Here is a 13913-nt window from a genome sequence, read left to right on the forward strand (position 1 = left end):
AGAAGGGATGGCCCCGAAACGCGTCAGGCTTTGAAAGGACTGCCTATTTGCACTGGCCCGCGCATCCATTTGCACCTGAAATAAAGGCTGGTAACCTTCACCATGTCTCGTGTGTGGCTCGAATTGGGATACCGTGTGTCTAAAAAAAGTATGTGTATATATATATATATATATATATATATATATATATATAAAAATGCCTTAAACTCTGCACTTCCGTCCATCCGGCGAACAGAGACACGAACCCAGCGATATGAGGCAAGATGATAATTTATTTGAAACCTCGAAACTGACGCGTTTCGGGCACCTTGTGCCCTTGCTCACAAGTCCAGTTCATATATATATTTTAATCGATCAAACGTATGATCATTTACATCATAAAATTCATAACCATAAAAACAGTAAAATAATTAATTTCATTACATCATAAAAAGACAATTTAAAAAGCGAGCTATCTCATGCCTCTAGCAATATTGGTATTTTTCAGGAGTTCCTAAATGTATAAAAGTACTTAAAAAGAGAATTTCCATATTCCTCAAAAAACTAAATTTCTAAAAATCCATGATTCTGTTCCCGGGTATGCAATTTCAGACCCCACAACCTGGTAGCATTCATAATCATATTAAATTTACAAAGATATTATTGATAATTTTTTACCTCTTCCACCAGGCAAAGAGCAAATATGTCGAAATTGTAAAAACTAGCCACCTTGTGGTATCCGTCTTAAAAGTACGCTAAGCATCAACAGGGCGTTTAAAAGATAATAGACAACAGGCAGGAATTAACCAGTTTTTCAAAGATTTTGACATTTGCCCACTTAGGTAGTGTAAAAGGGCTTTAAATCTATTGCCGCAATATGGCAACTTCGACATAACTGACAAGGGCAGTTGGACCCAGAACCTCCCAGCACAGCAGAAATAAACAATGATTTAATTCAGACTCACATGGATTTGGTGGGAGGCTTAAAATGTCCATCCCGCCTACGAAACACCATCATACAGAAAAAACATTGTCTTACAAACCACCTCATTTGCACTATAGGAAAACTGCACAATATAACACTGGCCCCTACTCTGAACAGAGCAGACTTCAGCCTTTATAGATTACTTCATAAAAACAAAAATACACCATTTCAATTATTTACTCTTATAAGTTTAGTTCTCAATTGGTACAAATAATCTAAAAAATTAAACTCTTACACCAGTTCTCCTGACCTGTACTGAGCAGATCATAATTCTCCCTTCTGTCAGAGCCAGGAGGATCAGGGCTCTCCCTTCTGCCTGTGCTGATGGGATCAGGGCTCTCCCCTCCTTCATTGCCGATCATAGCAGAATTCTCACTTCTGTTGATGTGACCAGAATATGGACTCTCCATTCTGGTTGTGTTCATGGGGACAATAGAACACTGGATGCAGTCTCCGCTTAAGGTGAACACGTCAGATGTGGGCACTGCTACATCTACAGAAAACAAAAACATCTTAATTCAAATAACATATCAGCCAAAATTCATCAAGAATGATTTTGTAGAAAGGGCTTTTGTCTTACTACATTCCTTTGCCACAGACAAAACCGTTTTAGCTCATGAAACATATTTTCAGCCTGATTACAACACTCAAAGTAAAGTATAAATGTTCAATTTTTGTAAGAAAAAACACAATTCTATAGTTATCAATTGATCAATCAGGTTTCTTGTAAAGCGCGACTACTCACCCAGTAGGCTCTCAAGGCAGTGAGTGGGGGGTGTATCTGCGGTTCAAGAGAAGACCCAGGTCTTGAGGTCCTTCCTTAATTGAGGCACCAACAGTGATTTCCTGAGGAGGGGCGTGGCTTGGCACGCAATGGCGACGGAAGCAGCAGGGTAGCGCTCCGATCCGAGCTCCCCTACCCCGTGCCGATTCTCCGTCCCTCTTATCCTGAATGGGCCACAACTGCAGGCGGAGTGCAAGTTAACCCTCCTCCATCGATCGGCCAAGTTTGCAGCCGATCGCTGCTTCGGAACCGCTCCGGTGCTGCCTGGAGGACTGCTGCCGCGTTGGAAGCTGCTGATCCGGCGGAGATCACGCGAGGCAGTGGTCTAAACTCAACCACTAGGCCTCATAACGCGGCCTACACTGTGCAGCACTGAACCGCCTGAAGATCGGCAATTGCACCTGATCGGCAGTCCCTGCGCATCCACGACCCTGACGCACAGCGACCCTGCGACCCAAGGCACCCACTTGCACCCACCCCTGAGTGGGATCCGAGTGGAGGCCGGGGAATGGCGGAGCCCTGAATCCTTGGCGGCGAGAGCGGGCTGAGACAACGAGACGCGCCTGAGTGGGAGACACGACTCACCCGGCCACAGTGACGACCGGGGACGACGAGCAGACACGGGACCTTCCAGAGCACCGAACGGCGAGGTACGCCACGAGTGGCGCCATCTGCAAGGGTCCGCTGCGAGGGGGGCACAACCCACTGACGCTGCACTGCGGCAGGAGTCTAACAGCCCGGACGGGGAGGCGGCGCCTGTTTCACCTGGGGATCCTGCGCAGGGGCTAGACCCAGTGACGGATCCTTGCAATATGGATCGCTGGCACCCCTGACGGCGGGACACTGGAAAGCCGGACCGCGGTCCGAGCGCACCGCTGTCCAGACCCCCAGGAACACCCCACCGACCAAGAGAGAGGACCCCCTGGGTTGGCAATCTCGGAGACCCCATTGTGGCGGACACCGACTAGAGGATAAGGAGGGGGATGGGAGAACACAGACCTCCCCCTGCCTGCCCTGAAGTGGCAGGGGTGGCGCACTCTACGACCGGTGCTGGCTCCGCCGAGGCAGCGGAGGTGAGGGGGTCCTAGGGAAACGCGCCAAAAACCACACCGCCACGTGGGGGCTACACAACACCAACTGCACGTCCTAACTGGCTACCCTATCTAGTGTCCTTTGCCAGATAGACTGCGCTGCGCCTGCTGCTCATCACGCCCGTGGGGTGCTGGGGGAGAGGTGAGCGGACGGCGCCCACACAGGACACACTGACTGTCCTAACAACAGTTAGCAGTGCACGAACCCTATTCATCAACTACCTAGCCTACAAGTTGAAGCGTTCCCCAACAGCTCGAACCTGCTAAGCTGCGACGACCGCTGCTGCCCACCACCTTGCCCATGTCTGGGGGCGTGAAGATGCGCACTGGCACTGGAGGTGCGTTGGCGAAGGGAAAATTGGACAAATCATCCACTAAAATGAATACTGACCAAGTGATGACGAAACTGGACAATGTGCTGGCGGTTATGGAACGCCTGGAAGAGTCCCTCCAACAGACTCGTACATCACTAGAGACTAAAATTGATAGTGTGGCGATTGATCTCAACCACCTCAGAGCCGACCACAAAAAATTGGCGGACCGCACCAAATCGCTGGAGGGAACGGTGGTAGACATGGGACCTCGGGTGCACCAAGCGGAAAAACACATCCAAGATCTCCTGAACAGGGTTGAGTTTCTAGAGGATCGTGCGGAGGACGCGGAGGGACGGGCACGAAGAAACATCAGACTTGTAGGTGTGCCGGAGAAATGGGAAGGGACGGACCATACGCAACGTGTGGAAGAGTGGCTGAGAACTATTCTCCCAGAAGGTACGCTGTCACCGTATTTCGTGGTGGAACAAGCACATCGCGTACCTACAAGGCCACTTCCGTCGGGATCCAATCCCACACCGCTGCTCCTCCGCGTCCTTAACTATAGAGACAGAGATGCAATTTTACGGGAAACGAGGAAACTCGGAGCGATCCAAATTGAGAACGGCAAAATAATGTTCTTCCCTGACTATACAGTTCAAGTGCAACGACAGAGACACTCCTTCCTTGATGTAAAACGACGACTGCGTCAGGCGGATCTCAAGTACTCCCTACTCTCCCCCGCCAAATTTAGAGTGGTGGCGCAAAACAAGACACACTTCTTCACTTGCCCAGAGGAAGTTGAGGCTTGGCTGGACGGTGGAGTGAGCGAGGCGCCCCGGCGGACACAGGGGACAGTTACTATGTCGCGCTCCCGCGGATCGCGACGACGCCGCAGACGCAAATCGCCCACGCCCCATCAAACACAGGAGGTGATGACTCATTCCCCTTCTACAGATCTGGTCTTACAGGAACAAGAGGATGCACTCCGCAAAGTCACGGAAATCAGTAGCTCCCCGACGCCGTCCTTTGCCCTCAAAACCAGCCTGCTTGCGTTTCCAAGCGATGATGAAGCCATTTACGGAATACCAGACTCCCAGTTGTCTACGGACCCGCCCGATGTCACGCCACAGACAGCAGATTTACTCAACTGACGAGAGCAGCAGGATCCTCCCTATAGATATAGGGCAGGTGCTGTCTCCTCTGCATCTTCGGGGCTTGCTTCAGTCTGGGTGAGATGGGTCAGTAACAGATGCGAGACTCCTTTGACACGGGGAGGTGGCGACGACGAGACGCAGTGAGTAACAATCCCTGACATTGAGCACTATTGATGTACTATACTCCTGCCAACCTCCTTCCACCCACGCCAGCTGGATCCTGGCTGCCGGAGACCTGGATCTGCCGGAGATGTGTGCCCCGGCACGGCCCTTTCTTTGAAGTCCTGCACCGAGCGGACACACTTTTATAGACCTCGGCAGTGATGCCCCTAGGACTGCCTGCAGGCTGTGACCTCTTCTCTACAGTCCGGGGTGGGGGGAAGAAAACACCCCTCTGAATACATGATATCCTTGATTAAGAGACTTGCGCTTAACGCCTAGCACCCCCTAGAACTGTAAGGTTTATTGTCTCTTTTGAGAATTTGGACGGCAGCATGTTCCGCAACTGACCTTTTGGTATTATTTACTGTTTAGGCCTATCCTGGTCTGTTGTGTTAAAGTGTTTATACCCAAATTGTGTTAATGAGGACTACTTGCTAGTGACGCTACGCCTATGTTTGAGTGCGGGACAGGGGGAGATGCGGGGGGGCTTCCGAGGGGCTACGTGGGGCGGGCCAGGGACAGACGGGGGGAATAGGAATCACTTAGACAACAGACATGGCTGAGATAAAAATTTGTACCTGGAGTGTCAGAGGCCTGCACACACCATCGCGTAGATATCAAATATACTCGTATCTAAAACGACACTGGATACATATTGCACTCTTACAAGAGACACATCTGAACAAAACTGAAGTACGTACATTACACCGCAGGTGGCGTGGGCCGCTATACGCCACGGAATACTCTTCATTTGCTAGCGTAACACTGCTATGGGTTCGGCCTGGGACCCCTCTGACTGTGACACAAACACAAGTTGACCCTGATGGTAGGTTCGTGGTGATTCAGGGCAGACTGGATGGCCAACCAGTCTGGCTCCTTATATTCTCCGAACACCGAGCAAGGAGGTTTATTAGCACGACTCTCGCTGATATTAGCGCCATGGCATGGCATCCCATGGATCTTAGGGGGTGATTATAACTGCATCCTAGATGCACAGCTAGACCGCTCTTCCCCACCTCAACACGGCACGCCTGCGCACGGAGCCATGAAAGCGTTAACTACCTGGGCCACACAATGGGACCTACATGACGCGTGGCGCACACACATCCCACTACTAAGGTATATTCATACTACTCGGGAGCACATGACCTGCATGTGCGGCTAGATAGATACATGGTATCGACTGACCTGCTGCCCCTTGTCATCGACACACGATACATCGGACGCACCCACTCTGACCACTCTGACCACAATCCACACATACTAGATATAGCATGGGAACACCCACACACCCCCATCCCCACCTGGAGGCTCCAACCAGCCCTGCTACAAGATGCAACATTCCGAGACTCCCTCCTCACGCAAACAGAGCAGTATTTTGAGGACAATGCAGGCACGGCATCCTCCCCCCAGATAGAGTGGGATGCCTTCAAGGTCGTACTTAGAGGACACTGCTTGGGCACACAAGGGCACATGCAGAAACAACTAGAGAGCGACTTGACACACGTGGAGTCTTAACTGCTCCAACGGGAGCAGGATGTGATTAATGGCGCCGACGGCGCTCTACTGACGGCGCGTGAGGAACACACGCGACTGATGGAGCGACTTCGTAACCTTAACTACGCAGCTCACTCAGCACGCACACACCACCTCAGTGACAAACCAGGCAAATTACTCGCATTGCTAATCAAACAGGAGGATCGTGCACAGCCGGTGTCAGCGATCAACACTAATGAGGGTGGGGTGCTCTATACACAGAAGAAAATACACGAAGCTTTCACAGGACACTACGAACTGCTATATAACTCGGAGCTCCGATCACAGCTGAGGAGCTTCGCACAGCCATTTTTAACTTGTCTAATGGCAAATTCCCCGGCCCGGACGGGATACCCGCCGAGTTTTATAAGGCCTCCTCGGAGTCCTTATTCCTGCATTACTGAAAGTATATGCAGCGGCCACGGAGGACACCTCCCTGCCACCCACACTGAACGAAGCTAACCTTATCTCCATCCTCAAGCCTGGCAAAGACGCTACACAAATGGGCTCCTATCGCCCGCTGACACTCTTAAATACGGACTACAAAATACTCGCCTCCACCTTAGCCCGGAGACTGGCCCCCTTGGTTCCAGGGTTGGTACACCAAGATCAAAACGGCTTTGTTCTCACACGTAGCACCTCACATAATATCCGCAGACTGTTTCGCATACAAAAATACGCTACTCGCCTATGGCCACGGTCGGGGTGCCTAGTACTAGACCTCGAAAAGGCCTTTGACTCAGTGGAGTGGCCATATCTAGCAGCAGTGATGGAAAAGTACGACTTGGGTGATGGTTACACAGATGTGGTTAACTTGTTGTATCAAAGACACACTGTCCCCGTGCGCACAGGCAGACACCTTTAGGATGCCATACGGGTGCGAAGAGGCACCAGACAGGGCTGCCCCCTGTCCCCATTGTTGTTTTCCATGGCTATGGAGCCTCTGGCAATGATATTGTGAGCACGAGGGGAGGAGTGGGGAATCCAGATGGCGGATGGTATACATGCAGTCTCGTTCTATGCGGACGACCTGCTTCTATACGTCAAGGATTTGACCAACATCCCGAGATCTCTGGCTACAATATTCCAGACCTTTGAGGACATGTCGGGCTTACGAGTCAATTGGACTAAGTCGGGCGCATATTCATTTAGTCCGGAGACACCTGAATGCGAAATCAGATTCGGGGGCGAAAGAATCAATTGGTATCCCACGACGTTCCGATATCTGGGAATACACATATATAGGAACCCATCGGACGTCCTGGATGGGAACCTGATGAGAGCGATCTCCTCATTGAGCGCACAGGTGACTTTCTGGAAAACCCTTCCCCTGAATGTGCCAAGCCGAGTGGCGCTAACGAAAATGATAGTCCTACCACGACTATTGTATTACTACGCCAATATCCCGAACTACGTCCCTACCAAAGTGTTCCGTGACTTGGAAACCCTGCTTTGCGACCTAATCTGGAACACGGGCAGACCCGTGTGGCGTTGACAAAGCTGTACATGACCACTGAGATGGGGGGCCTGGCGGTTCCCAATCTGGAATTGTACTATCTGGCAGCACAACTGCAATGGGTGTCAAGACTCAATGCCTTTGGTTCCTTACTGTTATAGTTTGTGCAGGCCTCACCATCAAGTAGAACAAATGTTACCTTTGTCTAATCGTTTTTCTCCCTTAGCTTCATTGGAGGAAAATGATTGACTGTTAAAAAACTCCCGGACCTATGTACAATCTTGCAGAATTATGACCTGGAACATCGCTGGGAATAGGACCAAAGTCGGGAATGAAATATGGATTAATTTTGTGAAATCCTTTGAGATCTTGGCATTCCAGGAGACCTGGGACTCTTTAAACAGCTTTTCCCTTGATGGTTATAGTCATTTTTGTATTCCAGCCACAAGTAGCGTGGCAGGTAGACCAAAGGGAGGTTTAGTAAGCTTGTTTAAACTTGACCTAAAAGGAGTGTTAACCCAGCACGATTCAGGTTGTCAAAACTGTCTAATTGTTGAACTGAATTCCCCTGACACCCCCCAGATCTTGTTTATTAATTTTTATAATTCTAATCCAAATGAAAGTACCAATTATAATCTGGACCAATTGGATACATTTTTGTCAGTCTATAGAACCAAAGTAAATTGCTTTGAGATAATACTTTTAGGTGACTTTAACATCCACCCCTGTAACTTGCCATGTGCCAATATAGTAGAAGATGGTCCACAATATTCTATGGTTACCCACTTTGAACACTCAAAAAGAGGGGTAGCCCTTGAAGCTTTCTTGGCAGCATGGAATTTGTATGAATCAAGTTGCGGGGAGGGTGATAAGAAGACTCCTACATTTAAAGGAACTGGTGACGGTACAATTATTGATTATTTTTTTATGTCTTCTTATATATTAGGTAAAGTGTTAAGGTACAATACAGTGGTCTCGGTCTTTAGTGACCACAACCCGGTGCTAGTAGAGATATTGTCCAAGGATTTTTAAACTTTGAACCTAGCGTCTCACAAGGGTGGCCAAAATGTGATCGTGAAAGATCAAGGACGCAGACTAAAATGGTCGAGCATAATTCCCGAAGTGGTATTACGGGATGTCTTGGTCAGGGTGGAGGATGATGTAGCTATTTGTTTGGACATAAGGGCTTTGTGTACACAAGTAGTCATCTCCTTTGATAATATATGTAAACAGATCAATCAGAGTTTAACTATGGATAAGAGACCCTCCAGATACTCTGAAAAGAGATGGTTTGATCACTCATGTTCAAGGGCGCATGTGGATTTACTTGAAGCCCTGAAGGCTAGCCCAAAAGATCGTGCCCACATAGCCAAGCTAAGATCAGCTTATAAAAAAGCTATACAGACCAGGAAGAACGAGTTAAAAGAAAAGGCCTGGTCACAGCTACTTTATCCAGAGACATTAAAAAATAGTGCCCAGTTCTGGAAAGTAGTAAATCAGCCACTTTTTTCAAATGAGGAGAATCATTCCCTAGAGTCCAACATTCCTGACGATGCCTGGATTAAACACTTTGGGAATATTTACTCTAGTACTTCCTCTGAGGATCTATTAAATTGTACCCCTTATAGTATGGAGGGCCCATGTGTTACCTTTGAGGCCCTAGAAGTTGAAACTGCTATAAATCAGACCCTGAAAAACAAGGCACCTGGCCCGGATGGGGTCCCCGCCGACATTTTTAAATGTGCCCCAAAGTTTTGGTCAAAGGTTTGGTGTAAGGTTTTTAATGCATTGAACCATAACAACATCCCAGCATCTTGGAAAGAATCCATTATCATCCCGGTTTTTAAAAAGGGAGATAGGGTAGACCCAGCTTGTTATCGACCGATCTCCCTAATAGATTCATCGGTTAAAATTCTGGGACGGGTCATCCTGCACAAATTACAAGACTTGCTTGATGACAGAGGGATACTGTCAAATGTGCAATATGGATTTAGATCCAAACGGAGCACTTTGGATCAGTGCCTTAATTTACAGCTGCTGGTGGATAAATATACTAAGGCCAAGGATGGGTCAATGTACCTGGGGTTCATGGACCTTTCCTCGGCCTTTGACCTTGTAAACTGCACAAAGCTTTGGCAGATTCTAATTAATTTGGGCCTTGATTGTACCCTGGTTAACCTTTTGGCGGACCTACATTCGGGTCTCTTGGCCTCTGTCAGGGTGAATGCAGAGGGACGGTGTTCTAGACATTTTAATCAAAAAGGAGGTCAGGCAGGGGTGCTTTATGGCCCCCCCTCCTGTTCACAATCTACATAAACGCCCTGGAACCGGTACTTAGGGAGGCCACACACGATATACCGCGTATAGGGGAACTTGGTATACCGGTTCTCCTATACGCGGATGATGCGGTCCTTCTGTCACGGACAGGAGTCGGGCTACAATGTTTGTTAGATGCTTTTGGGCATTTTATGAATTCTTTGGACCTTAAAATAAATGTTAAGAAATCACATATTATGATCATGGGGAAGGGTTCAAGAAAGAAAAAGTCAAAGACTTTTCTTTGTGGAAAGGAGGAACTTAGCAGAGTCCCCACATTCCCGTATTTGGGAATTATTTTCGAAGAAAAGGGTAACTGGGGACCGCAGATTAAAAATAGAAATTGTGCCTTTGCCAGAACCTCCTCAGCCATCATGGGTTTTAGTAAAAAATTGGGGGCTAGGCCTATACCTGCTTTGCTGAACATCTATAAAGCTAAGTGCCTGGCGGTAGCCACATATGGCTGCTCATTATGGGGATATAGTGTTATAGACTGTCTCCAAGTCACTGAAAATAAATTCCTGAGACTGGTTTTATCAGTGCCACAGTCCACTCCCTCATATTCGATTCATTCAGAGCTAGGGGCAGGTTTTATTACGGACACGTTAAGAGTGGCCCCCGTGACATTTTGAAAGCCTGGTTGAATGATGAACTTTTCTTGAATCATCTTATTTTTAAAGATTGCCTCTTACTAGATAACGTAAATAACATCCAGTGGTTGTCTTACGTTAAACAGTGTTTTTACAAACTTGGGAGACCGGAGCTCTTTTCCTTACCAGAAACAATAACCCGTAAGGACATTGCTCAAATTAAGCAGGCTATGTTACAGAGGTTGTCCTTAGACAGAGAGGAAATTGAGCTAAAAAAATCCATGGTAAGGGCCAATCTTATTGTTGCAAATCCCCCTGGACCTGAACTTTACCTTATTTTAGTTAATCGTTCTTATCACAGGTTTCTTTTAACTCGTTTTCGCTTCAATATGATTCATTTGATCTTAGGTCATTTTCCTGATTGGAGCACCCCTGAACAGGCACTGCCGTGCACCTGCGATAATTTTTCAAAGCAGGACACAATGCACTTCTTGATATTTTGTGGTCGGCAGTAAGGAGAAAGTTCCTTTTTCCTATTTTAAAGAAGGCTGAATTCTTTCAAGTTAAGCCAGCTCTCCTATATCTGCAATTATTAAATAACCCTAGGGTTATTTTTCATGTGGCTAGTTATTTGGTGGGTGCTGTACGGCTTAGGAAGAGGAAAATGTTATATTGTGACTAACTGTATTCATATGAAGCTGGACATTTGTATTGTAAATATTATTTTATTGGGAAATGTTTTAAGGAGGTAAATTACTTGTGATGTGTTTTAAAATAATAATTTTTAATGTGTATATATTGTATATATAATGTATATAAAATGTGTCACCGTCTTTTTATGATATTGAATTATCGAAATAAAGTATTTTGACTGACTGACTGCAATGGGTATCGGGATGGCTAAGTGGCAGAAACTTGGAAGACACTGCCACAGATACCACTCACTGGACCCACACACAAATTTGCACGTTGTTCCACCCACTGGCTAAAGCCCCACGCCCCATACAACTACACACAGCGGTGGCACACAAGTGCTTCCTACGCTGCTTAAAGTTGACCCGAGCGGTGAAACCATATGCCCCAGTGCTCCCCTTACTGGGCACTCCCAGAGGAGATGGAGTAGTGACGGAGGCTATGCAGGGGGGATGGACGCAGGCGGGAGTGGAGACATTAGGGGACCTCTATGCCGACGGAACCTTACTCACCTTTGCTGAACTTGCAGCGGACACAAGCTTACCACCCCGTCAATTTCTAACACATGACTCCCTGGTGCGGACGCTAGCGAATGCCTGGGGCGATATCTCCGAGGAGCCGCCAATGCATCAATTCATGCAATATCTGCATGTCATGGGCAATGGCACTCATGTGGTACACTGGCTGGCGCAAGCTCTCTTGGAACATATGCAACACTCCACCCGACAACTAAGAGACAAATGGGAAGTGGACAGAGGGCGGGCCTGGACAGACAAAGAATGGGCAATGGTACTGTATAGTCCAGTCAATGTCCCACGTAACTCCGTTTGAAAATTATACAATTCTATATTTTGCACCGTGCGTACCTGTCACCTGATAAAATTAACAGATACTTCTCAGTCACCAACACTGCATGCCAGAGAAGTTCCTTGGTTGGAGCAGACCTGTTACATATGCTTTGGCTGTGCCCCAACATCCAGTCGTACTGGAGCACGATCACATCCCTACTGACACAATGCACAGACGAAGACATACCGCACACAAGGGAGGCTTGCATTTGGGGCTCTACAAAAGGACCAAACTGAACAAAGTAGAGGCACGGTTTTGGGATCTGAGACTTGTCACGGCCAAACGCCTACTCACCAAACGCTGGAAACACAGCGAACCCCGCTTATTCGACACTGGTACGCCTCTTTCACCAATTGGGCGGAGGCGGAGGGCACAGTGTTGCGCCGAGAGGAAACAATGGGACTGAGAAAATTCCCTATTGCGCACCTCTGGGGTACTGCACTGAAGTCCTTCCGGCAAGCTAGTCTAACACAAGGGATCACCTGAAATGAGACACACTTTCGGAATAGACCGAAGACATGAGAATAGGCGGATGTCCCGTGTGCCCTGCGCCTCCCTCCCCGCCTGCGACTAGCTACACAACGCGACATGCGTATCCAAATGACGGCAGAGATGGCAGGAAATGCAGCAAATTATAATTATAAACCCAGCGCACACAGATGTTGATGCTTCCCTGAACCATAGAAATGGTTGCACTGTCTCTTCCCCCTCTCCCCTGGGCGGACACCCCGATCCACACGCTGGACGTGGCCAACATCTTCGCCGTTGACTGATGGTCTCCCCCTATACCCACATACCGACACTCCCCACATACAACTAACACTGGCACTGGCGAACACACCTCATTTTAATTGTTTTTTGGACCCTTTCTAGTTTACAATTACCTCTCCCCCACCTTATACATCTATAGAAGACTTTTTTCGTCCTTCCACCTCTTTTCTCCCCAGAATCATCTCACCCTCCTGTTTACACGATGGTTCCGTAATTGAAACTAGGGTACTATTACTGTTGATAAGACTCTTCTAAAAATTGCATATGTGATATTGGTAATTGCAACAGTGATGTATGATACACCATGCATGAACAGCAAGATATAACCAGGAGATGCGTCACACTGAGAAACACAAGCAGACCCACTCCTCAGTTCACTATTATGTCCTTCACAATGCTGTCCCCAAACACGGATGTAGCCACATGCACACAAAGGCAAGAGACAGGCCGTAAGCGGCCACACTAAACTATCCGCGACACCTATACAACACACAAATAATCTCCCGAAATTTATAAGCAAATTATTGTTGGATGAAGCAATCACAATAGCGGTGTGAAGAGATTATAAATTATGTATAATTTCTTATTTACAGTCTTCAACTGCTTTTTGTCATTATATGTACTGAATATAACTGCCATTGATTAAGAAATGCTAATAAAAAATATTCAAACAAAAAAAAAACAGTGATTTCCTGAGATGTAAAGGCAGGGAGTTTCAGGTCTTCACAGCAAGGTAGGAGAAGGATCTTCCTGCAGCCATGGCCTTGCGGATCCATTGGATGGTGGCCAGGGTCAATTGGGCGGCCAGAGATGTATGGAGGGAGTGTATAAAGTGAGGCGGTGGTTGGGGTAAGCCGGTCTGGTGTTATGGAGGGCTTTGTAGGCGTACATGAGGAACCTGAAGGTCTTCTTTTGTTGATAGGTAGCCAGTGAAAGTCTCTCATGTGTTCGGTAATATGGCTGCAGCAGCGGATGTTCAGGATGAGTCTGGTGGAGGCGTTCTGGATGTTCTGCAGTTTCTTTAAGACTTTTTGGGTGGTGCTGGTGTAGATTGCATTGCTGTAGTCAACTCTGCAGCTGAAGAGTGAATGGGTGACCCTTTTCCTGGACTCTGTGGGGATCTACCTGAAGATCTTATGAAGCAGGCAGAGGGTGTGGAAGCAGGAGGAAGAGACAGCGTTGATTTGGCAGTTCATTGAGAGCGAGTACTCCAGGATGATGCTGGGGTTTCTT

General features: G+C 47.7%; 1 protein-coding gene across 3 annotated transcripts in view; it reads right to left on the minus strand.

Annotated features, from left to right (window-relative positions):
- The window catches only part of LOC144772247 (uncharacterized), a 228007-nt gene that overhangs the window by 90570 nt on the left and 123524 nt on the right, over positions 1 to 13913 (minus strand). For all 3 annotated transcript variants that reach the window (XR_013599698.1, XR_013599699.1, XM_078656463.1), the window contains exon 4: positions 1215 to 1457. Coding sequence is in view for 1 of the 3 variants with exons in the window: in XM_078656463.1 (XP_078512589.1) it covers positions 1215 to 1457 (243 nt within the window). In the remaining 2 variants the exon portion in view is untranslated. The remainder of the gene's footprint in view (positions 1 to 1214; positions 1458 to 13913) is intronic.

Source organism: Lissotriton helveticus, chromosome 8 (genome assembly GCF_964261635.1).
Source record: "Lissotriton helveticus chromosome 8, aLisHel1.1, whole genome shotgun sequence".
In the NCBI taxonomy this organism is placed as follows: domain Eukaryota; kingdom Metazoa; phylum Chordata; class Amphibia; order Caudata; family Salamandridae; genus Lissotriton; species Lissotriton helveticus.